Genomic DNA, 22,770 nt, shown 5'->3' on the forward strand with positions numbered 1-22,770 from the left:
TCGCGGAGTGTGCGGACATTGAGATGGAAATGGAGACGTCAGTGCCTAGTAGCCAGCTAGCTAGCCAGCTAGCTAGCCAGCTAGCCACCCAGCTAGCTAGTCAGCAAGCTAGCCAGCTAGCTAGTCAGCAAGCTAGCCAGCTAGCTAGTCGCTTAGCTAGCCAGCTAGCTGGCAGCTAGCCGTTTCGCCGCTACGCACACACCAGACTAGCTAGCCCTGCACCTAACCAACTAGCTAGCTAGCTAGCTAGCTAGCTAGCTAGCTAGCCAGCTAGCAAGGCGGCCTTGTGCCTATGAGCTCGCGCGGCAGCGTCACTCGTGAGCAACTTCAGCTAGTTAGCAGGGCCAGAAAGTTAGCTGTGGCCCCAGCAGCAACAGCAGCAGCAGCAGCAACAGCAGCAGCAGCAGCAACAGCAGCAGCAGCAGCAGCAGCTAGCTTCCTGTGTGGCTCAGGAAGCAAATTGGAGCAGCGAAGCCGAAAGTGGTGGTGGAGTTTCCCACGGGGGAGGCGCGGCAGGCGGTGGGCTAGGCTGGAGTGTTGCTGCCGCTGCTGTGGCTGCTGCTGCTGCTGTGCTGCTGCTTCGTTCCACTTTTGCTGCAGCTGCCGTCGCTGCTGCTGCTGCTGCTGTGCAGGCGGAGGAAGCAGAGGAGCTGGAAGCAAGGAAGTGGGACGATTGGAAGGTGAGAAGGCGTTGCTGCTGTCGTTTCTAGCTGCGGTTGTTGCAGCTGCAGTCGCCGCTGTTGCTGCTGCTGCAGTCGCTGCAGCAGCTGCTGCTGCTACTGCTGCTGCTGCCTGCCTCGCTGCTGCAGGATGAGAACCCGAGGGGGTCTGGGAACAAGATGTGGAACAAAGGCTGAAGCGGGAACTTCAGCTGCTGCAGGGTAATGAGCAGGAGCTTCTTTGCTGCTGCTGCAGCAGAGCCACAGCTGCTGCAGCAGAGCCACAGCTGCTGCAGCAGAGCCACAGCTGCTGCAGCAGAGCCACAGCTGCTGCAGCAGAGCCACAGCTGCTGCTTGTCCGTCGCAGCTGTGTCTGCTACTTCAGCGGCAGGGACAGAAGATCTCAGTAGGGAAAAGGGACTCTAGCGCTATTAGAGAAGTGCAGGCTGCGCTGCAGCAGCGCGGAAACTGCTGCAGCAGCAGCAGCAGCTGCAGCAGCAGAGCTGCAGCAGCCGCACCGCCGCCTTGACGCCGCTGCGTTAAAACATATATAGAGGACCTGCTTTGCCTATTGAAGTTTAATTTAAACTTCAGCAGCGACGCAGCAGAGGCTAGCCACTGCATGCACAGTCGCTTGGCTGGCTGCAGCAGCAGCCCCGCCTCGCTGCAGCTGCTGCTGCTGACGCTGCAGCGGCGGGCTGTAGCCGTTGCTGCTGCTGCTGCTGCTGCTGCTTCTGCTGCTTGCACTGAGCAGCAAATGCCGCAGCTGGTCAGCCCAGGGGTGGTCCTCGAAAAACAAAAGTGCCTGAAGTCCGCACATCCCACCTAAACTGGCACCCTGTCGCTGCTGCAGCAGCAGCAGCAGCAGCAGCAGTCGCTGCTGCTGCGCGCCGGCCGCAGCAGGCGCAGCAGCAGCAGCGACGAAGCGCCTGCTCCCCCGCAGCAAGGCGGCGCAAATCCTTTCGACAAAACTGCACCAGATGTGAACATTATTTTAACTCGAAAGGGGCAAAAAGAAGCAGAAGAAAGCAACAGCATTCCGCAGCATGCATGCAAAATGTGGCGAAGTTACTCTAGGCCGCATGCATGCGCATGCATGCGCATGCATGCGCGCCCCAGTTGCATGCGCTGCTGCGCATGCAACTCGAGTTTTATGTAGACTCATTTATTCTTATTTCGCGTGCGGCTGCGCAAAGTCGCACACATTCTAAACGCTCTACTGCTCTCCTTCGGCAGGCAGCAACTCCCCTACTCCTGTGCACCCCACATGCCCACAGCTGGTGCATGCATGCATGCATGCATGCATGCATGCATGCATGCATGCATGCATGCGCGAACGCACGCATGCGTGGATGCATCGTGCCTGCATGCATGCATGCGTGCGCGAATGCATGCATGCATGCATGCATGAGTGCATGCATGCATGCGCGCATGCATGTGTGCATGCATGCATGCATGCGTGCGTGCATGCATGCATGCATGCATGCATGCGCACTCGAGGGTTGCTTGTCTTCTTCACGGCGGCCCTGCTGCTTTGTTTTTGTGTCGCCAAGTGCAGCTGTACATACACCTGACGCATAGCTTTCCAGAAAACAACCGAAATGCCCGAAGAAGGAAATATTAAAAAGAAATACTCAACTGATACACGCCCGCAAAGAGGTGTACTTACACGCGAGCTGTACGTACACCCCAACACCTACGGTGCAGTCTTTGCTGCGCGCCCACCAAGTGTACATACACCCTAGCCCGCTGCGGCTTTGCTGCTTGCGGGCCAAAATCAAACAATTAAAAATAAAAACATTAAAAATATGCATGCAGCGAAGAGGCAGCACTGAGAGGAAACGGGCACACCTTTTGTCCCAATCAAAACAACTTGAGCCCTCTGAGCCGCCTGCGCTGCTGCTGCTGCTGCTGCTGCTGCTGCTGCAGCAAAATCGCCTTTCTCCAGAAACATAAAGAAACAACACAGCCTTACCGCGGTCGCTCCTGCAGCAGCTGCTGTTCCTGCTGCTGCAGCCCGTCCGTGGCTTCTGCTGCTTTGCTTGCTGCAGCGCCCCCTGCTGCTCAAGTCCATTTGCTGCTTGGCTGTGGCTCCCGTTGCTGCTGCAGCTCCTGCTGCTGTTTCTGGCCCTGCAGATTTGCTTCTGCAGGCGTTGCTGTCGTTGCTCAAAGCCTCAACTCCCTAGCGGGGGGTTTGAGAGCCTTGCTGCTGCTGCTGCTGCTGCTGCTGCTGCTGCTGCGAGGCCAAATGAAAGTAGCTTTTTAGCTAGCTGAGGCTGCTACAGAGCTTGCTTGCTGCTGCACTCTGCCGCGTGTCTGCTGGCTGCCAGCTAGCTAGCTGGATAGCTAGGCCGACTAGCTGTGTTGCTAGCTAGCTAGCGAAGTTGCTGCTGCTCCGTCGCTGCTGCAGCTGCCAGCCTGCCAGCTAGCTACCTCCTGCCTAGCTAGCTACTGCGGCTAGCTAGCTACGCAGTGCAGCTAGCTAGCTAGATGCCTAGCTAGCTATTGATCCTGGACCCCGACGGACCTGAGCAAGTCCAAGGGGCTCTTTCTGTCGCAGCTGGAAGTGTTCTCCGCAGCTGCAGAATGCGCTGGGCGGGACCGGCTGCTGCTGTTGCTGCTTTTGCTGCTGTTCGTGCTGCTGGTGCTGCTGCTGCTGCTACTGTCTCCCTCAGCGGGGGACGGGAGCAGCCTTCGTTTGCTGCTCCGCTGCAGCACAACCTGCGCTTCGGGACCATCCTGCAGCATTGCCGCGCCGCTGCCGCCTCTGGTCCCGCTGCTGCTGCTGCTGCTGCTGCTGCTGCTGCTGCCAGCAGCCAATCCTGGCGCCTCTGCAGCGCCAGAGGCCTTGCTGCGCTCTGCGCCTTCTGGAAGCAGCAAAGAAGCAGCAGGAGCCTCTGTGGGGCCACTCTCTGGGCTTTGGTCGGGCCTTGTGTTTGCTTCTGGCGCCCCGCCTGCTGCTGCTTCCGCTTCCGGGAGCGCTGCTGCTGCTGCTGCTGCTGCTGCTGCTGCTGCGGGCGGCGCAGGCGCTGTCTTGGGGATCCGCAAACAACCCACTCTGTAGGCCATCGCCACCTTCAACGCAAACTCCCAAAGACCCAACTCATAAGCTAAACGAAAAAGGTCTGTCAAGGTCAAGAACTTCAGCTGCCCGCAGGCCCCCGCCTGCAGCAGCACAACAACCCCACCGCCGCAGCAGCAGCGACACTCAGCCGCAGCACCCCCCGCTGCAGCAGCACCCCGCTGCAGCAGCACCCCGCTGCAGCAGCACCCCGCTGCAGCAGCACCCCGCTGCAGCAGCAGCACACTGCAGCAGCAGCACACTGCAGCAGCAGCACACTGCAGCAGCAGCAGCACACTGCAGCAGCAGCACACTCGGATACACCCCACAACAGGACAACTGACTCATGCGCCTCAAAAAATAACAAAGGCACACAGACACATGTAGCAGCAGCAGCTAGCTAAAGCAGCAGCAGCTAGCCATCTGCAGCGGCTGCAGCACAAGTGCATGCAGCTGTTCACTAGTGCAATTCCTGCCCAGCAGCAGCAGCAGCAGCAGCAGCTGCTGCTGCTGCTGCTGCTGTTGCTGCTTGCATTTAAAACCCCAGAAGTAGGAAGCAGCGGTCCCTCCAGCCGCTGCCGCCGCCGCGGCTGCTGCCGCCGCCGCTGCTGCTGCTGCTGCTGCCGCTGCTGCTGCTGCTGCTGCTGCTGCTGCTGCTGCAGCGCGGGAGCAGCTGACCTCGAGTTTCTCCCTGACGACGACGAGGAGGAGCTTCCGGCCCAAGTCGCCAACAGCAAATCGTTTTCCTTGAGAATAACTTCTGTCGAAGTCCCCAGGGTCAATGTCATCAATGTGGGTTTCGTCCAGCTGCAGCGCGAGGGCCTCCAAGTCGTAAGTTTGCCCGTAGAGCTGCTGCACTGTGGCGCGGGGGGCCCCCCGGATGCACTTGCTGCCTCGCCGCAGTTCCGGCAGCTGCCGCTGCAGCAGCAAAACCCGCACACGCAGCACGCCCTGCCTGCTGCTGCTGCTGCTGCTGCTGCTGCTGCTGCTGCTGCTGCTGCTGCTGCTGCTGCTGCTGCTGCTGCTTTGGCTGCTCTCTAGGGTGATCCTCAAAGGAGTGCGCTCTTGCTTTGAGAGTGACTGCTACTGCTGCTGCTGCTGCTCTTGCTGCTCTTCAAAGTGATGCTACTTTGAGTGCGCTCTTGCTTCGGATACTGCAACTGCTGCTGCTGCTGTGCTGCAACTGCTGCTGCTGCTGCTGCTGCTGCTTTTGCTCACTCCTGCTGCGGCGCAGCTGCTACGGCCGCTGCTAGACGCCGGCGCAGCACCGGGCACGTCCGGTTGCTGCTGCTGCTGCTGCCGCTGCTCCTGCTTTAGCTGCCTCAGTGGCTCCTGCTGCTGCTGCTGCTGCTGCTCTACCCGCGAAGGCTCTTCCCGTGTGGCCGAAGACACCGGAGAGGCCGTTTTGGGGTCAGCTGAAGGACACACGAGGCTCTTGAGCTGCAGCAAAAGCCTGTCGTCTGTGTCTGACGCAGCTGCTGCTGCTTCTGTCCGTGCACCTGCTGCTGCTGCTGCTGCAGCTGCTGCTGCGTCTTTGCTGCCTTCAACGCTAGCAGCAGCACCCAAGCCAGAAACGCCTGAAGCCGCCGCAGCTGCAACAGTATCTGCAACAAGAGTCTTGTGGGGCAGCCACTCCTCCTCTTCTTCACAGGAGTTCAGACTAGCTTCTGTGCAGCAGCACGGCAGCAGCAGCAGCAGTAGCAGCAGTAGCAGCAGTAGCAGCAGCAGCGGTAGTAGCAGTAGTAGCAGCAGTAGCAGCAGTAGCAGCAGTAGCAGCAGTAGCAGCAGTAGCAGCAGTAGCGAGCGCGAGGTAAAAGTCAGCCACAGCAGCAGCAGCAGCAGCACGGACAGCAGCAGCAGTAGCAGCAGCAGCAGTAGTAGTAGCATCATCAGCAGCAGCACTGCACGGCGCGTCTTGATCTACGCATCTAACCACTAAGTCAAGGTGAAGAAACACTAGAGTCCCTCTTTCCTGCGTGCTGTTGCTGCTGCTGTTGCTGCTGCTGCTGCTGCTGCTGTTGCTGCTGCTCCCGCTGCAGTACATACCTTTCGCAGAGAGTCTTTTCGACCTGAGCGACCGCCTGAGGGGCCCCATGATGTTGCTGCCAGAAGCAGCAGCAGCAGCTGCTGCTGCTGCTTCACCAAGCTTTCTTGAGGGCCTGCCGTGAGCGACGGAGCTACGCTGCTGCTTCCGCTGCTGCTGCTGCTGCCGCTGCTGAAGATGATGGCGGTGTTGCTGCTGCGGCGCATGCCGCGCATGCCTGTGCTTCTGCTGCTTCTGCTTCTGCTGCTGCCTCAGTGTTTGCTGCTGCATTGCAGGCTCAAGCATTTCAGAAAAAGAAGAAGAAACTTCACGCACTGGATGCGAATGCAGCGGCTGCTGCAGCTGTGGATGCGCTTGCTGCTGCTGCTGCTGCTCCTGCTGCTGCTGCTGTCCCGCAGCGTGGCACTTCTCCAGCTGCATGTCTCCTTGACATTTATCCAGCTGCATGTCGCCACTCAGCTGCTGCTGCTGCAGCTGCTGCTGTTCCTGCAGCTGCTGCTGCAGCGCATTCGTGAGGGGGCTCACTTCGGGCTGCGCTGAAGAGAGCCACAACTGGGGCTGCTGCTGCTGCTGCTGCTGCTCCTGCTGCTGCGGCTGTTGTTGCTGTTGTTGCTGCTGCTGCTGCGCCAAGGCGCAGGAGGCCTCTGGAAGCTCTGGAAGCTCACCCCCGCCCAGCTTCGCCTCGTGCACTTGCTGCCCCTCGCCGGGCTGCTGCTGCACAAAAGCTTGCTGCTGCAGCTCCTGCTGCAGCTCCTGCTGCTCCTGCTGCTGCACAGCAGCGTGCACGCCCGAGACGTGCTGGCCGTGAAGTGAGTGCTGCTGCAGCTGGAGCGCTTGCTGCTCCAGTTGCTGCTGCAGTTGTTGCTGGTGAAGCAGCACCTGCTGCAGTTGCTGCTGCTGCTGCAGTACTACTTGCTGCAGTTGGTGTTGTTGCTGCTGAAGAGGGTTTCCGAGCAGCCAGTCTGGATGCTCCTGCTGCTGCAGCTTTCCTTGTTGCTGCTCTTGTTGCAGCGAGCCAGCGGCGCACAAGTGGTCTTGCTCAACTTCCATGCTGGCGGCAGACAGCAGTTGCTGCTGCTGTTGCAGTATTTGCTGCTGCTGCAGCAGCAGCAACCCTGGGTCTATCATTGCATCGGGCAGCAGACTGATGGTTTGCTGCTGTCTGTCGAGTTGTTGCTGTGTCGGGATCGTTGTGTCTTCTTGCAGTGGCAGAAGTAGCTGTTGTCTACCAGAAGTGGGTGGCTGCAGCTGCTGGAGCTGCTGCTGCTGCAGCAGCAACTGCTGCTGCAGCAGCTGCTGCTGCTGCTGCAGCTGCTGCTGCAGCTGCAGCGGAAAGTCACACAAACTGGAAGTGACCTGGGGACTCAGCGCAGCAGGGGCCTCCGAAGCAACAGAGTTTGTGCTGTTATTTGTCAAAGTCAAGGAACAATCTGAAGAAGGAGATTTAAAACAAAAAGCAGCAGCAGCAGCAGCATCTCCTTCTGTTTCCTCGGGCCGCAGCGAGGCCATTGCCTGCGCTGCTGCTGCTGCTCCTCTGTCTCCGCTCTGCAGCAGCCACACGCCCATAAACGCAAACCCACTCACGCTGCAACAGTCGCAGCAGCAGCAGCAGCAGCAGCAGCAGCGGCAGCAGCAGCAGCAGCAGCAGCAGCGCCACCACCACCACTACCACAAGCAGCTCTGCTGCGGCTGAGTAGAGGTTGCAGCACCAGCACCAGAAGCAGCGTTAGCAGCATCACCGGCATCAGCAGCAGCAGCAGCAGCAGCAGCAGCAGCCACAGCGTCAGCAACATCGGCAGCAACATCAGCAGCAGCATTAGCAGCAGCAGCCTCCGACTTTTGCTGCTGCAAATAAAGTCCAGGGAGCTGCACTTACTGCTACACTGAAAAAAGGGTCCTCCATTGTCAGCACACTGCAAGAAGCAGCAGCAGCTGCTGCTGCTGCGTCTGTGGCGTCTGCTGCAGCAGCAGCAGCTGCTGCTGCTGCTGCTGCGCATGCGTCAGCATGGTACGGAGAGCAACTCAACAAGTCCTCCCTTTGCTGCTGCAGCCCGCAGTCCCCAAAGCCCACAGCGCCTCTGCTGCTGTGTCGGCGGCGAAGACACACATTGTGCTGCGGGTCCCCTGTCTGCAGCAGGGAAAGCTGCTGCTGCTGCTGCTGCTGCTGCTGCAGCTGCAGCTGCTGCTGCCACTGATGAAGTGTGTGGGAGCAGGTGGAGCGTCTCCTGAGTGTCTGCTGTTCCTGCTGCTGCTGCAGCAGCAGAAACACGCCTGCCGACTGCTGCTGCTGCAGCAGCAGCTGCTGCTGCTGCAGCTGCTGCTGCTGCTGCTGCTGCTGCTGCTGCCTCTCCTGCGCACCGCACAAGAGGTCGCCGCATGCGCTGGCCCCCCCCCGGGGAGAGTCCAGGGCAAAGGGCTTTGCTGCTGCTGCTGCTTCTGCTGCTTCTGCATGCAGCCCCATTGACAGCAGATTGACCAGCACGGGATCGAACGATCCCCGGGGATCGCCTCGTTCCCCGAGCGGCAGCAGCTTCAACTCCGAAGAAGAGAGTCTCCGGATCATCTTGATAAAAGCAGCAGAAGCACCTGCAGCAGCAGCAGCAGCAGCAGCAGCAGCAGCAGCTGCTGCTGCGACGCCAGCGACCACGCGAACGCCCGCAACTCTGGAAAGGCTGCAGCAACACCAGCCACAGCAGCCACAGCAGCAGCTGCAGCACGAATTTCTGCAGCAGCAACTGCAGTGCCAGCAAGAGCAGCAGCAGCAGCCACAGCAGCAGCTTCAGCAGCAGCAAACACACCGCCTCAGGCAGCAGAAGCAAGTGCAGCAGCTGCTGCAGTCACTGAAGCAGCACAGTGACGGAGATGCAGCAGAAGCAGCATGGGAGGTCACAGCAGCACCGAAACGAGCCCCCACAGCAGCGCTTGCAGCAGCAGCAGCAGTGGAAGCGCAGCAGCAGCAGCAGCAGCAGCAGCACAGGCAGCAACAATTCAAGGAAGCAAAAAGCAGCGCAGGCCGTGAGCTGGAGCAGCAGACAGCCACACGCCATGTCCTGGCAGCGCGCAACACGGCACCAGCAGCAGCAGGCACACTAAAAGCAGCAGCAGCAGCAGCAGCAGCAGCAACGGAAGCAACAGCAGCAGCAGCAGCAGCAGCAGCACTCACGCGTCAAACTCTCAACTGCGTGGGACGGACAGGCGCCGCGCTTTGTGGTTGCTGCAGTTTGCTGCTGCTGCTCCAAAAGAAGTTGGGGGCCGAAGGGCTCCCTGTAGCAGCAGCTGGAGCAGCAAAAAGAGCAGCAGCAGCGGGGGCGGCTGCTGCTGCTGCTTCCCCTGCAGCAACTCAAGCTGCCCCGGAGCCCTGCTGCATGCAAGGCCCAGCCTGGCCCCCCCTAGAGGCAAAAGGGACCAGCCGATCCCAGGGGGGGGCGGGGGGGAGCGTAAGCAGAGAAGATGGGGGCCGGGTGGCTCGTTGCTGCTGCTGCTGCTGCTGCTGCTGCTACTTTGCAGCTGCTGCTGGGCCCCTTGGCCAGCCTTGAGAGCCCGACGCGCGTCAAAAACAAACAGAGAAAACTGTCCAAGCCCTAGGGACGTTGGAGGCCTGCGGTGGTGTCGCTGCGTGGGCTGCTGGTGCTGCTGCTGGCAGCAGGAGATGCTGCTGCTGCTGCTGCCGCTGCTGCTGCTGCTGCTGTTGCTGCTTCTCTTCGCTGCAGTGGGCGAACAAGCAATGCCATTTGTGCTTTGTTCCTCAAAATGCAGCTTAAATGCAACACTAAAGGCTTTCAAAGGCCCTGCTGCTCAGCAGTGTGTCCTGCTGCTCCCACTGGTGCTGCCACTGGGCTGCTGCAGTCCGGGGGTGCACCACTGGTCACACATGGGGTCACCGGGGCTCCCCAGGGCCTCTTTGGACTCCAAATGAACTTGCAAACATTAATTAAACCTTTTCGACAAATAAATAAAACAAAAAGCCGCAGCAGCAGCCTCAAAGCTGCGCCTCTTGCCCCCGCGGCCTCGCCCTCGGGGGAGCGTCGCCCCCACGCCCCGGCCCGGGCTGTCTGTACACCCCAAGCCCCCACTGCTCCCAGCCCCTGTCTTCCGCAGCCCCTTTTGGTCTTTTTAGCTGCCAAATTAATTTATTAAATGTTGCAGAGTGCCTGTGGGGCCCCACACGAGCGACGCCGCTCGCAAAACCCCCGGGGGGGCCCCCCAGGGCCTCCCCTCCTGCCTTTGCTGCTCCCCTGGCTCCTCCCCCGGCTTTCTGCTGCAGCAGCAGCGTGCTGCTGCAGCAGCAGCCTGCTGCTGCCCCTCCTGCTGCTCTGCCTGCACTGGGGGCCCCCGAATTCTGCGCAGAAGCCCCACCTCCTGCTGGGGGGCCCCCAGCAGCAGCTGGGGGGCCCCCAGCAGCAGCTGGGGGGCCCCCTCAGCAGCAGAAGGGGGGGCCCCCTGCGCGCCCCGAGCTTGGCTCTGCTGCTGCCAGCCAGCGGCCACCCTTTGCTGCTGCAGCAGCAAAGGGTTTGCTGCTGCAGCAGGGGGCCCCATTTGCCCCAGCCCTGCTTCCTGCTGCAGGCTGCAGCAGCAAACAGTAGCTGTAGGAGTGTCTAGTCTTAATCCAAGGTGGAGTAGCTGCTGCTGCTGCTACTACTGCTGCTGCTGCTGCTGCCGGTGCTGCTACCGCTGGTGCTAATACTGCTGCTGTTCCTGCTGCTGTAGCCGGTGCTGTTGCTGCTGTTGCTGCTGCTGCGTGAACTGTGCTGCTCTGGCTGTTGCTGCTGCTACTGGCGCCTTTGCGGCTGTTGCTGCTGCTACCGGCACTGTGCTGTTGCTGCTGCTAGAGGCGCTGTGAGTGCTGCTGCTGCTGCTGCCGCTTTCGCTGCTGCTGCTGCTGCTGCTGCAGAGGCAGCAGGCGCAGGAGATGTCCCCAGGGACAGAGCCGAGACAGAAAGACAGCCACAGACACAGCAAAAGAAGCCACAGAGAAACAGCAGCAGCAGCAGCAGCAGCAGCAGCAGCAGCAGCAGCAGCAGCAGCAGCAGCAGCAGCGCAAGGGGCCCAAAAGGCAGTGCAGCAGCAAGGGGGCCCCTCCGGGCTGCTGCTGCAGCCCCAGAAACAGCAGCAGCAGCTAGATTAACTGACAGGGAAAAGAGACAAAAATAAAATAAAACAAATAAATAAAAATTAAAAATTGTGTTTTTGCTTCCAGCTATGAGGAGCTGCAGCAGTGGCTCAGGAAGCAGCAGAAATGTCCTTAATAGTGAATTAATTCATTTTTTAATTAATTAAATTTCGAAATTTTGAATTTGAATTTTAATTTTAAATTTTAATTTAAATGTTAATTAAATTTCGAAATTTATTTTTAATTTTAATTTTAAATTTTAATTTAAATCTCTTCTTTTGTTCCTTAAAAGATGCTGTATCTCCACCAGAAAGACTCCAGGCTAAAAGAAAATATGAAAAAGATAAAAAGAAATAAAGAAGAAATAAAAAGAAATAAAAAGAAATAAAGAAATAAAAGAAAAAAGAAATTAAATGAAATAAGAAACAAAATGAAACAAAGTGAAACGAAAAGAAATAAAAAGGAATAAATAAAAGAAAGAAAAAAGAAACAGAGAGAGAAAAAACAAAAAATAAAAAAGTGAAAAAAACGAAAAGGAAAAAAACGAAAAAAGAAGAAAAGAGAAAAAGTAAATAAAACCAAAAGAGTTTTGAGGTGAACAAAAGGAAGCAAAAAGAGACAAAAACAAACAAAAAGGACAATAAAGAAATAAAAAAGAAAAAAAGAAAAAAAGAAAAAAAACAAAAAAGAACAAAAAGAAACAAAAAAGAACAAAAAGGAAATGCAAGTTCAAGAAGATTTAAAATGTATAAAAGTTCTGCTTTGAGCTGCACCCAGGAGCTTCCAGGGTTAGCTGGAATGGGCAAAGGAGAGAGAAGGACTCCAGCAGCAGCTGCTGCAGCAGCAGCAGCAGCAGCAGCTGCAGCAGCAGCTGCAGCAGCAGCTGCAGCAGCAGCGCCAGAAGCAGCAGCAGCCGCAGCAGCAGCAAAAGGAGACCAGCGCAGCAGCAGCTCAAGTCAGACAGCCCAGGCTCCCAGGGCCTTCGCTTATGAGCAGCAGCAGCAGCAGCAGCAGGAGTAGCAGCAGCAGCTAGAGTAGCAGCAGCAGGAGCAGCAGCAGCAGCAACGGCAGCAGCAGCCGCAGCAACGCAGCAGCTTCAGGCAGCAACAAAGGAAGACATTTATAAAAGATAATTGGGGAAGAAGACGCGGAAAAGAAAGGAAGGCAGCAGCTTTTGCTGCTGCTGGCAGCAGCAGAAGAGCCCGCAGCTCTCAGGTGTATGTACACCCGGCATTTCACTCCGTAAGAGGCAGCAGTCTGCAACTTCCACTTCTGCATTACTTTTAAAAAAGTATTTTGACTGCATGCAAATAACTTAAACAAAATAATGGGTTTTGAGGGGCCCTGGAGGACGGGGGCCCCCGGGGGGCCCCCTCGAGCTGTTGCTGCTGCACGAGCAGCAGCAGCAGCAGCAGCAGCAGCAGCAGCACAGCCATGCTCCCTGTCCTTTATTTTTGAATCTCAAAGCTTTGTTTATTATTTATTTTGAGCCTCTGCCTCAGGTTCATAATCTGCGCCTGTGCTGTGCATCTTGCTGCTGCAGCAGCGGAGCAGCAGCAGCAGCAGCAGCAGCAGCAACAGCAGCAGAAGACCAGCAGCAGGAGCAGCAGCTGCAGCTGCGCAACCATGACAGCAGCAACCTGAAGGGGGCCCCACAATGTGGTGCTGCAGGCAGCACTGGGGGGCCCTCTTGAGAGTTTGCGGGCCCATGGGGGCCCCCCTCCCTTTTGCTGCCCGTGCAGCAGCGTCGGCAGCAGCAGCAGCAGCAGCAGCAAGAGCAGCAGCAGCAGCAGCGCTGCCCCGAGCTTCGTGCGGCCCCAAACCTTTGCTGCTGCGCCCCCGTTGCCTGCACAGCTTCCGCTTCAGATTCCCTCCGCCGCCGACTCTTCAGCAGCAGCAGCAGCAGCAGCAGCAGCAGCAGCAGCAGCAGCAGCCATTCCTTCTCCCAAAAAGTGGGGCCCACCGCAGCTTCTTTAGTCCCTCTTCTCACCTCCACTTCCAGCCCTTTCTGCTGCCCCCAGCCTCCCTCGGGGCCCCACACTTCGGGGGGCCCCCCCACCAGCTTGGGGGCCCCCGGGGCCCTGGGGGCCCCCAGGGCTGTGGGGGCCCCGGGGGCCCCCAGGGCCGTGGGGGCCCCTGGGGCCCCTGGGGCCCCGGGGGCCCGGGGGGCCCCTGGGGCCCCCTGGTGGTGTTTCCTTTAAATGCATGCAGCAGCAGCTGCAGCAGCAGCTGCAGCAGCTGCTGCCGTTTGCTGTCTGTGGCAAGCCACTGGCAAGCTGTGCTGAGGCCGCGGTTTCCCTCGTCGATGCAGCAGCAGCAGCAGCTGCTGCGGCGCCCTCAGCAGCAGCAGCAGCAGCAGCAGCAGCAGCAGCAGCAGCAGCAGCAGCAGCAGCGGAGCTTCTGGGGCAGCTCTGCTGCTGCTTCCCGGCTGCTGCTGTACACGGCCGGAGCTGTCTTTCTCTCTTGGCGTGTTGCTGCTGCTGCAGCAAGCAGCAGCAACTGGGGCAGCAAGCTGCTGCAGCTGCTGCTGCGGCACTTCACTGCCTCCCGCGAGGCCCTCAGGGCTGGGAGGCTCCACACAATCTTCACGGCCAGTAAGGCAGCAGCAGCAGCAGCAGCAGCAGCAGCAACTGCAGCAGCAGCAGCAACTGCAGCAGCAGCAGCAGCAGAAGAAGAAGCAGCCACTCACTTGGTGCCGCTTTGCATAGTGCCTTTTCATTTGCTGTGCTGCCCTCACGCTGCTGAGGTTCGTGCCGCTGCTGCAGCTGCTGCTGCTGCTGCTGCTGCTGCTGCTAATTTGGATGCTTCACTCGCTGCTGCTGCTGCTGCTGCTGCTGCGCAGGTTTGAGCCACGCGGGCCTGCCGCACTTCCTGATGAACTGCTTCCTGCTGCAGCTGCTGCTGCAGCAGCTGGAGCCCGTGCTGCGGGGCCAGGACGTGTGGGGTTTGCTGCTGCTGTCCTCGCTGCTGGGAGTTGCTGCTCACATTTGCTGCAGCACAGTGCCAGTCTTGGGGGCCTCCAGCTTCGCCTGCTGCCTCCTTTGGGTGGAAGGAGTTTGCCGCAGCAGAGACACCTTCATGACCATACTGCCGCTCCCGGGTACCTTGCTGCTGCTGCTGCTGCTGCTGCTGCTGCTGCTGCTGCTGCTGCTGCTGCTGCTGCTGCTGTGGCTGCCTTCGTCGTGGTGCTTCTGCTGCTGCTGTTGCTGTCTTTGTCGCGGTGCTGCTGCTGCTTTTGCCTTTGCTGCTGCCGCAGCAACGCTTGTCTCAGTTGCTGCTGCTGCTAAGTCTATCCGAGTTGCTGCTGTTGCTCTTGCTGGGGCTGTTTCGTTTGCTGCTGCTGCTGCTGCTGCTTTTGCTGCGGGTGTCTCGTGTGCCGCTGCTGCTGCTGCCGGAGATGCCATTACTCCTGCTGCTGGCAACGCTTTCGCTGCTGCTTTTGCCGCTGCTGACAAGACCTTCCCCCGCCGCCGCTGCTGCTGCTGCTGCTGCTGCTGCTGCTGCTGCTGCTGCTGCTGCTGCTGCTGCTGCTGGTTCGCAGGGCTGATGCTGACTGCGTTGCAGCTGTCTCAGCTGAACTTGTCTTTAAATGTTTTATTTTATTTAATTTCGAAATTCGGAAAAGGAAAAGTGGCGCTGCTGCTGCGCTCGGTGTCTTGGGCGGGCCACTTGGGGGGCATTGCTGCGGGGTGTATGTACACCGAAATCAAAAGAAGACTCGACGGCGACCCCCGCTGGGGCTCTTTCCTCAACTTGTCTTACGCCTTTTCCGCGCATGACTGGTCTGCTGCTGCTGCTGCTGCTGCTGCTGCTGCTGCTGCTGCTGCTGCTGCTGCTGCTGCTGTTGCTGTTGCTGCTGCTGCTGTTGCTGTTGCTGCTGCTGCTGTAGCTGTTGCTGCTGCTGTTGCTGTAGCTGTTGTTGCTGCTGCTGTAGCTGTTGCTGCTGCTGCTGTAGCTGTTGCTGCTGCTGTTGCTGTTGCTGCTGCAGTTGCTGCTGCTGTTGCGGTTGCTGGGGTTGCTGCTGTTGTTGCGCTTGCTGGGGTTGCGGCTGCTGCTGCAGCTGCTGCAGCGGCACGCTGCGGTGTTGACGTGTGTCGCTGTTGCTGCTGCTGCTGCACCTTTTGGCAGCTCCTTGCTGCTTTTGGCCAGGCGGCTGCTTTAATTTCTACTGCTGCCTGATTTGCTGCACCGTGTTTTGCAGCTTCTTTTGCTGCTGTTGCTGCTGCCGCTGTTGCTGCTGCTGCTGCTGCTGCTGCTGTTTATGGGTAAAAGTGCGTTTGTGTGCGCTGCCTCCGCAGGCAAAACACCACAGCAGGTACTTTGGTGTTTCTCAGCAGCAGCAAGCCGCGTCTTTCGCCTTTGATAGTTAGAACTTAGGGTTTAGGGTCTAGGGTTTAGGGTTTAGGGTTTAGGGTTTAGGGTTTAGGGTTTAGGGTTTGAGTTCAACTGCGGAATGCCCTGTCTTTGCAGACCTCCGCGACACGCTAAGGATCATGGGCCTGCAAACGCGTTTGCTTGTAAGCCAGTGGCCAGCAGCAGCAGCAGCAGCAGCAGCAGCAACAGCAGCAGCAGCAACAGCAGTAGCAGCAATAGCAGCAGCAGCACTAGCAGCGGGCCCAGAGCAGCAACTTTAGCAACAAGTGCACAAGTTCGGAAAGCTCAACGAGCGTGGAGCTGAGCTTTGCTGCTGTTCTCACTGCTGTTGCTGCTACTACTACTGCTGCTGCTACTGCTGCTGCTGCTGCTGCTGCTGCTGCTGCTGCTGTGCTGCAGTTTTGTGGGGAGGGCGAGGGACGGCTCACGCGGCTGCGACTGGAGCACATCCGCAGGCAGCGGGAGCTGCGTCGGGCCTACGGGTGCAGCTAGCTGCTTGCAGCTGCAGCAGATGCTTTGCTGCTGCTGCTGCAGCAGCAGCATGTGCTGCTGCAAACAGGCAGCTGCAGCAGAACTAGCCGCTGCAGCGAGCTGGGGCCCCTGCTGCCCCCCGCCTCCCTCTGCGTCTAACAATCTCATTTGTGGCTGCTTCAACACAGTCTCAAAAGTCCTATTCCTCTGTTTTTTTGCTGCTGCTGCTGCTGCTGCTGCTGCTGCTGCTGCTGCTGCACTTCGTCTACATTTCTCGCAGTCCCCATAAGCGTGGCATTCTCTCTCAGTGGTCGAGCTTATCTACAAAGGAGGAAAACCCTGCTGCTGCTGCTTTTGCTGCTGCTGCTGCTGCTGCTCGTGCTGCTGCTGCTTTTGCTGCTGCTGCTGCTGCTGCTGCTCGTGCTGCTGCTGCCCTAGCATCAATACTAGCATCAATAAAGATACTAGACCTTTAATCATTATTTTGCTGCTTGCTGCTGCCCGCAGCAGCTGGGGCCAGGCCCAAAGGCCTCAAATCTTATATATCGACAGTGGGTCCCGCAGCCTTTTGGGCCCATTTAGTTGCTGCTGCTGCTGCTGCTGCTGCTGCTGCTGCTGCTGCTGAATCTCTTTTGAGGAGAACTCCTCAGCTTGCTTTTCCAGGGCGAAACTCTTGGCAGCAGCAACAGCTGCTGCTGCTGCTGCTGCTGCAGTAGAGGCCGGAAAGCGCAGCCTGCAGAGACTTCTGAATTTGCTGCTGCGCTGCGAGCAGCCACTAGCACCCACGGGCTGTATGTACACCGCAGCTCTCGGAAGATTAAAAGTTTAAAAATGAGTTTTTCTTTTTTCTTAAAGGCCCCACAAAAAGGCATTAGAGCTGCAGCAAATGGCATTTGAAGAGCAGCAGAAAGAATACAAATAAGACGGGGGTTTTGACGAGTTATAAACCCTAAACCCTAAACCCTAGCTTCTACGGAATCCCAGGCCCGTAAACCCTAGACAAACCCGCGGGCGGGTCTGCACTCCACGCATTCGTGCAGCCTCTTCATAAACCCTAAACCCTAAACCCTAAACCCTAGATACAAATAAATATTTGAATTTATTTTTTGTTTTGCTGCTGCTGAATTTGAGTTATTTCGCTGCCTTTGGGTCTCCCGAGACTCCCGAGGCTGGGGTCGTCGGCGGAGTGCACGGCGTTGCAGGCCAACACTTCGGCAAACTGCGTAGATAATGAATTAATTGATTAATAAATGAATAAATATATTAATTAAAAAATAAATTAATTTATTAATGAATACTATTTCAGCTAAAACACTGAGGCGGAGGGAGCACGCGCAGTCAGGCAGCGAGCAGTCGGTGGTCCTCGTCGGCTGCAAGCCGCTGCTGCGAATCTTCGTTCTTTTTGGCATTTTTTGGGTTTTAAAAGTTAAGTTTTTGAATTTAAATGAGGTAAAAAGAGAGAAAGAAATTAAAAGAGCTATTGGGAAGGCTAGGGAGGCGGCCAGCAACCTAGACAGCGATAGGGGGCTCGGGAGCGCCGGGTGTCTGAACATCCCTGTCGCTCGCGGCGTGTGGGTCTTCGCGGGGGGCGTTCCGGGGGCTCAGTCTGGAGTTAAATGTAAATTTTGAATGAAATAAACCTTTTAAAATAGTTTTAATTTGATTTTTCGGTTTTTTACCGGCGGCGCGGGCTCCGGGCGGCGTGGTCTCGCCGCGTCTTGTGTGTGCGCCTCCGTCTCGGCTCCGGGGCCTCCCCGGCATTCGAGCAGCCCCGGGGCCCCTTCTTGCTGCTTTAAAGTTCATTTTAAATATTAAAAAAGGTTATTTTTGTCTTTTTGGGTCGTTGCTGGGTTTGCATCCCGATGGGCTCCGCGTCGCCGCCGCCTCCGCCGCCGCCGAGCGCCTCGGGGGCCCCCGGGGGCCCCGCGGGGGCCCCCCGGAAGGGGCTGCGGGGCCGCTGCTGGGGGGCCCCCTGGAAGGGGCTGCGGGGCGGCTGCTGGGGGGCCCCCGGGGAGGGGGGCCCCCGGCGGGGGCCCCTGCTGCGGGAGCTGCTGGCGCCGTTTATGGCTGCGCGGAAGGCGGAGGCGGTGCTGCTGGGGGCGGGGGCCCTCATGGGGGCCCTCTCGGGGCTGCTGCTGCCGTACTTTTTCGTGTCCATGGGGGCCACAATAGACAACTTGAGCAGCGGGGTGGCAGTGGGGGGCCCCGTGAAGCAAATGGCCGTGGCGGGGGCCCTGAACTTGCTGCTGCAGGGGGTGTCTTGCTGCTGCTTCGAAGCAGCAGCAGACCGGCTGGCGGCGCGGCGGCGCAGCAGCTTCGTTGCTGCTGTGCTGCAGCAGCAACTCAGCTGGTTCGACCGCCAAGACGCGGGCTCTTTGGCAGCAAAACTCGACAGCAGTTTGGCCGACTTGCGCGAGGGGATCGGCCTCAAGTTCGTGGCGATCCCGTACAACTTGCTGCTGGTTGTGGGGTCTCTTGCTGCAGCACTAGTGACTTCTTGGGAAGTGACTCTGTGTGCTGCAGCAGGTTTGCTGCCAGCAGTGGCTTTCGGGGCGCTGCTGGCTGCTGCGCTGCGCCGCGCTGCTGCTGCTGCTGCTGCTGCGCTCGAAGCTGCGGGCGCTGTTGCTGCAGAGGCCCTGGGGGCCCCCCGCACTGTTGCTGCCTTCGGCCAAGAGGGGGCCTCCAAGGCCCGCTACCAGCAGCACATAGCAGCAGCAGAAGCTGCTGCTGCTCGCGGGGGCCTCTTCTCTGGCCTTGGCATGGCGGGCCTCATATCTTCGGTCTTCGCCATGTTTGCCCTCGTCTTCTACCTCAGCGGCAGAAAAGTTGCTGCTGGCTGGGAGCAGCTGCAGCAGCAGCAGCAGCACCTCCAGCACCTGCAGCAGCTGCAGCAGCTCGACCCCCCGGGGCCCCCCGGGGCCCCGGGGGCCCCCGGGGGGGCCCCCGGGGGGGCCCCCGGGGGGGCCCCCGGGGGGGGCCCCCCGCTGCGGCCCGAGTTTCAGGGGGGCGCGGCCTTCGTGATATCTGTGTGTCTGCTGATGGCGGCGTTTAGTTTGGGAAACGTGTTAGAAAGTGTGGGGTTGTTCTTGAAGGCGCAGGCCGCAGCGAAGAGTCTGGAAGAAGTGGAAAAAGGAGTTTCGGAAATAAATCCATTTTCGGAAAAAGGAGAAAAAAATGTTTCGCTCCAAGGCGACATTGCCTTCAAGGCCGTTTCCTTCGCCTACCCAGCCCGCCAGGGGGCCCCCGTCTTCAAGGACTTTTCCCTCACAATTCCCCACGGCAAGTCCGTGGCTTTCGTGGGCCCCTCCGGCGCCGGCAAGTCCACTTTGCTGCAGCTGCTGCAGCGCCTCTACGACCCCGACTCCGGCTCCGTCGAAGTCGCCGGCAGGTCCGCCTCCGCCCCCCAGGGGCCCCTAACCCGCCCGGGGGCCCCCGGGGGGCCCCGGGGGGCCCCAGGGGGGGTTGGGGGCCCCTGGGGCCCCCGGGGGGCCCCAGGGGACCCCAAACCCGGCCCGAGGGCCCCCGGGGGGCCCCACAGGGGCCCCACAGGGGCTCCACAGGGGACCCACAGGGGCCCCACAGGGGGGAGCCAGTGGGGGCATTAAGGGATACAGGGGGGCGCACTTAGAGGGGTATAAAGGGGAGCAAAGGGGGGTCCAGGGGGGGCTTAAAGGGTCACAAAAGGGGCCCCCAGGAAGTGCAAGAGGGGCCCTGAAGGAGGCCCAAGGAGTTCTACAGGGGCCCCAAAGGGGTTCTAGAGGGGCCCCAAAGGGGCCCCAAAAGGGTACAGAGAAAGTTCCAAAAGGGGAGGCAAAGGGGCCCCGAAGGGGCCCCGAAGGCGTGTTGAAAGGGGCCCCTGGAAATAATGTTTTGCTGCTGCTGCGTTTGTTGGCTGCTGCAGAGACATAAGGACTTTGAACATTAGTTGGTATCGATCTCAGATCGGAGTTGTGATGCAGGAGCCTCGGCTGTTTTCCACCACTGTGGGCTGTACATACACCTGGGGGTGTGGGGTCGATCCCAGCTCCCGCGCCTGCGGGGTGTACAGACACCTGGTGGCCGCGTCTTTTTTTCTCGTTTTTTGGCCTTTTCAGCGCCTCTTTTTCCCTTTCTTTCGGCGCTTTACTTGTCTTTTTTATTTCCTTTAATTTCTTCTTTTAATTGACTTCTTTTTGCTTCTTTGGACCCATTTTTTGCTGCATTTGAGTTGCTTTCCTTCCCTTGCGTTTCCCCGCGTTCGCCTCCTCGGGCACATTTTGGTTATTTTGAGATATTTTTGAGTAATTTTGGGGTTATTTTTGAGTTATTTTTATTTATTTTTTATTTATTTTTGAGTTATATTTGAATAATTATGAATTATGTTGGTAAGTTTTGAATTTGTTGGAGATAATTTGGGCGTTTGTGGGCAGATCGAGGAGAACATCCGGCTGGGCTGCAGGGAGGCGAAGCCGTTTGCTGCAGTGGAAGCAGCAGCAGCACGAGCGCATGCAAGCAGCTTCGTGCTGCAGCTGCCGCAGGGCTACAGCACGCGCTGCGGGGCTGGGGGGGCGCAGCTGTCGGGGGGCCAGAAGCAGCGGCTGGCTCTGGCGCGGGCTTTGCTGCGGCAGCCTTTGCTGCTGCTGCTGGACGAAGCCACTTCTGCTCTCGACGCTAAGTCCGAAAGACAAGTGCAGCAAGCTCTTGACAGCGTTATTGCTGCAGCAAAGACCACCACCTTGGTGGTGGCCCACAGGCTCTCAGCTGTGCAAAACGTGGACGAAGTTGTGGTCTTGGACGCAGTCCCGGGGCTGGGGGCCCGCGTGGTGCAGCGGGGGGCCCCCCAGGAGTTGCTGCGGGACACGGGGGGCCCCTTTTACCGGCTTTTCCGGGCCCAGGCGGCGCAGGAGGGGCCCCCCCTCGCGCTGCCGCCGGGGGGCCCCCCGCCCGCCGCTGCTGCTGCTGCTGCTGCTGCTGCGGCTGCGGGCGCTGCAGCAGGGGGCCCCGCGGAGGGCCGGGACTGGGAACTGGCGGAGGCCGCGGGGGCCCCGGGGGCCCCGGGGGCCCCCGAAGAGGCCCCCTCGGAGGCCTCGGAGGGCTCGGAGGGCTCGGGGGCCCCCTCGAACTGCGCGCGGGAGCTGGCGGAGTCCGCCGCGGGGCTGGGGGCCCCCGGGGCCCCCGCGCTGCTGGCGAAGCTGACCCTGCGGGGCCTCCCCGAAGCCGCGAAGAGCCGTGCACGACTAAGTCGTGCAGTGCTGCTGCTGCTGCCGGAGTGGCCGGCCTTTGCTGCGCTGCTGTGCAGCGCGGGCCTCTCGGGGCTGAGCTTCCCGCTGCTGGGGCTGCTGCTGGGGCAGTTCCTGGGGGCCCTCTCCAAGCCGGACCCGGGGGCCCTCAGGGCCTCCACGGACTTGTGGGCTTTGCTGCTGACTCTGTACGTTTTGCTGCGGCTGCCTGTGGAGCTGCTGAAGCAGTTTTGCAAGGAGTTCTTGGCCGCCAGGCTGGCCCGCCGGCTGCGGGCCCAGGCTTTTGAAAGTTTAATTCACCAAGAAATGGCTTTTTTCGACGATCCTCGCCACTCCGTGGGGGCCCTCGTGAGTCTTTTGACTGGCGATGTGGCCCTCGTTGCTGCTGCAGCAACTGGCAACTTTGTTGCGCTTTTCCACGGCCTTTTCGCGCTTCTCGGGGGCCTCCTCATTGGCTTTTGCTGCTGCTGGCAGCTCGCGCTGCTGCTGCTCGCCACCTTCCTGCTTTCCGCTGCTGCTGTGGGCCTCGAGCAGCAGCTCAGCAGGCCCCGCCTCAGCGTGGGGGCCCCCCCGCCCGCGCAGAAGGGGGCCCCCGGGGGCCCCCGCCGGGGGGGCCCCCAGCAGGGGGGCCCCCCGGAGGGGGGCCCCCCGGAGGGGGGCCCCCAGGGGGCCCCCGAGGGGGCCTCCGGGGTCTTCGCAGAGGCCCTGGCGAGCATCCGCGTGGTGATGGCCCTCGGCCTGGAGCCCCACTTTGCTGCTAAGCATGCAGCAGCAGCAAAGGAGGGCCTGCGGGGAAGCGCATGCAGAGCGGGGGCCCTGGGGCTTTCTTGGGGCCTCTCCCAAAGTGCCCAGTTCTTCGTCTTCGCCCTGGCCCTCTGGTACGGGGGCCGCCTCGTGGCCACGGCCACTTGGAGGGGGGCCCCCAGGGGGCCCCCGAGGGGGCCTCCGGGGTCTTCGCAGAGGCCCTGGCGAGCATCCGCGTGGTGATGGCCCTCGGCCTGGAGCCCCACTTTGCTGCTAAGCATGCAGCAGCAGCAAAGGAGGGCCTGCGGGGAAGCGCATGCAGAGCGGGGGCCCTGGGGCTTTCTTGGGGCCTCTCCCAAAGTGCCCAGTTCTTCGTCTTCGCCCTGGCCCTCTGGTACGGGGGCCGCCTCGTGGCCACGGCCACTTCGGACTTCGACAAAATTCTCAATTCTCTCTTTCCCATGGTCTTCGCTGCTTCTGGACTCGGCTTTGCTGCAGTCTACAGCGCAGACGCCCGCCGCGCCCGCAAAGCCCTCGCTGCAGTCTTCGGGGTCATCGACAGAAAGTCCCGCATCGACACCCGCGAGGCCCCGGGGGGCCCCCGGAGGACTTTGTGGGGAAAGTGAGGTTTGAAAATGTGTCTTTCGCGTACCCCGCGAGGCCGCAGCAGCAAATTTACAGCGAAGTGGACTTTGCTGTAAATCCCGGAGAGACTGTGGCTCTTGTGGGGCCCTCTGGCTGCGGGAAGTCCACAGCAGTGCAGCTGCTGCTGCGGTTCTATGACCTGGAGCGCTCCACTGCGGTGCCCGCGGGCGCTGCGCTGCAGCAGCAGCAGCAGCAGCAGCAGCAGCAGCAGCAGCAGGGGCCCGGGAGGATCGTCGTGGGAGATAAGGATATTCTGGACTTCAACTTAATTCGCCTTCGATCCCACATTGGCCTCGTCAGTCAAGAACCTGTTCTTTTCAATCTTTCCATCCGAGACAACATTGCCTTTTCACGCCCAGATGCCACGCAGGTGAGGCTCCCGCTGCTGCTGCTGCTGCTGCTGCTGCTGCTGCTGCTGCTGCTGCTGCTGCTGCTGCTGGGGA

The 22,770-nt window shown here is 59.6% G+C and overlaps 6 protein-coding genes across 6 annotated transcripts in view; 5 read left to right on the forward strand and 1 right to left on the reverse strand.

Annotated features, from left to right (window-relative positions):
* ENH_00046460 (immunoglobulin-binding protein, putative) overlaps window positions 1–857 on the forward strand; it is a gene marked incomplete at both ends in the record, with an annotated part of 5,590 nt that extends 4,733 nt beyond the window's left edge. Inside the window, 4 exons of the mRNA XM_013581019.1 lie at window positions 1–37; window positions 453–519; window positions 633–680; window positions 810–857. The exon at window positions 1–37 is cut by the window's left edge and continues 18 nt beyond it. Of these exons, the coding sequence (XP_013436473.1) occupies window positions 1–37; window positions 453–519; window positions 633–680; window positions 810–857 (200 nt within the window). The remainder of the gene's footprint in view (window positions 38–452; window positions 520–632; window positions 681–809) is intronic.
* A 2,304-nt stretch (window positions 858–3,161) lies between these two features.
* ENH_00046470 (hypothetical protein, conserved) lies at window positions 3,162–8,327 on the reverse strand (the record flags this gene model as incomplete). The annotated part of the gene is made up of 5 exons (XM_013581020.1): window positions 3,162–3,824; window positions 4,399–4,638; window positions 4,876–5,387; window positions 5,767–7,309; window positions 7,641–8,327. The coding sequence occupies 5 exons, from the start codon at window positions 8,325–8,327 to the stop codon at window positions 3,162–3,164; spliced, it is 3,645 nt and encodes a 1,214-aa protein (XP_013436474.1).
* Window positions 8,328–11,672: 3,345 nt separating this feature from the next.
* On the forward strand, window positions 11,673–11,894 carry ENH_00046480 (hypothetical protein; the record flags this gene model as incomplete). The annotated part of the gene is made up of 1 exon (XM_013581021.1): window positions 11,673–11,894. The coding sequence occupies one exon, from the start codon at window positions 11,673–11,675 to the stop codon at window positions 11,892–11,894; it is 222 nt and encodes a 73-aa protein (XP_013436475.1).
* Window positions 11,895–12,582: 688 nt separating this feature from the next.
* On the forward strand, window positions 12,583–13,722 carry ENH_00046490 (hypothetical protein, conserved; the record flags this gene model as incomplete). Its single annotated transcript, XM_013581022.1, has 1 exon — window positions 12,583–13,722. One exon carries the CDS (start codon window positions 12,583–12,585, stop codon window positions 13,720–13,722), a length of 1,140 nt encoding a protein of 379 aa, XP_013436476.1.
* Window positions 13,723–13,748: 26 nt separating this feature from the next.
* Window positions 13,749–15,053, forward strand: ENH_00046500 (peptidase S54 family domain-containing protein, putative; the record flags this gene model as incomplete). Its single annotated transcript, XM_013581023.1, has 1 exon — window positions 13,749–15,053. The coding sequence occupies one exon, from the start codon at window positions 13,749–13,751 to the stop codon at window positions 15,051–15,053; it is 1,305 nt and encodes a 434-aa protein (XP_013436477.1).
* Window positions 15,054–17,581: 2,528 nt separating this feature from the next.
* ENH_00046510 (hypothetical protein, conserved) lies at window positions 17,582–19,628 on the forward strand (the record flags this gene model as incomplete). Its single annotated transcript, XM_013581024.1, has 2 exons — window positions 17,582–18,510; window positions 19,313–19,628. The coding sequence occupies 2 exons, from the start codon at window positions 17,582–17,584 to the stop codon at window positions 19,626–19,628; spliced, it is 1,245 nt and encodes a 414-aa protein (XP_013436478.1).
* Window positions 19,629–22,770: the final 3,142 nt, after the last annotated feature.

Source organism: Eimeria necatrix, genomic scaffold, assembly GCF_000499385.1.
Source record: "Eimeria necatrix Houghton genomic scaffold, Enh_scaff355, whole genome shotgun sequence".
In the NCBI taxonomy this organism is placed as follows: Eukaryota; Apicomplexa; class Conoidasida; order Eucoccidiorida; family Eimeriidae; genus Eimeria; species Eimeria necatrix.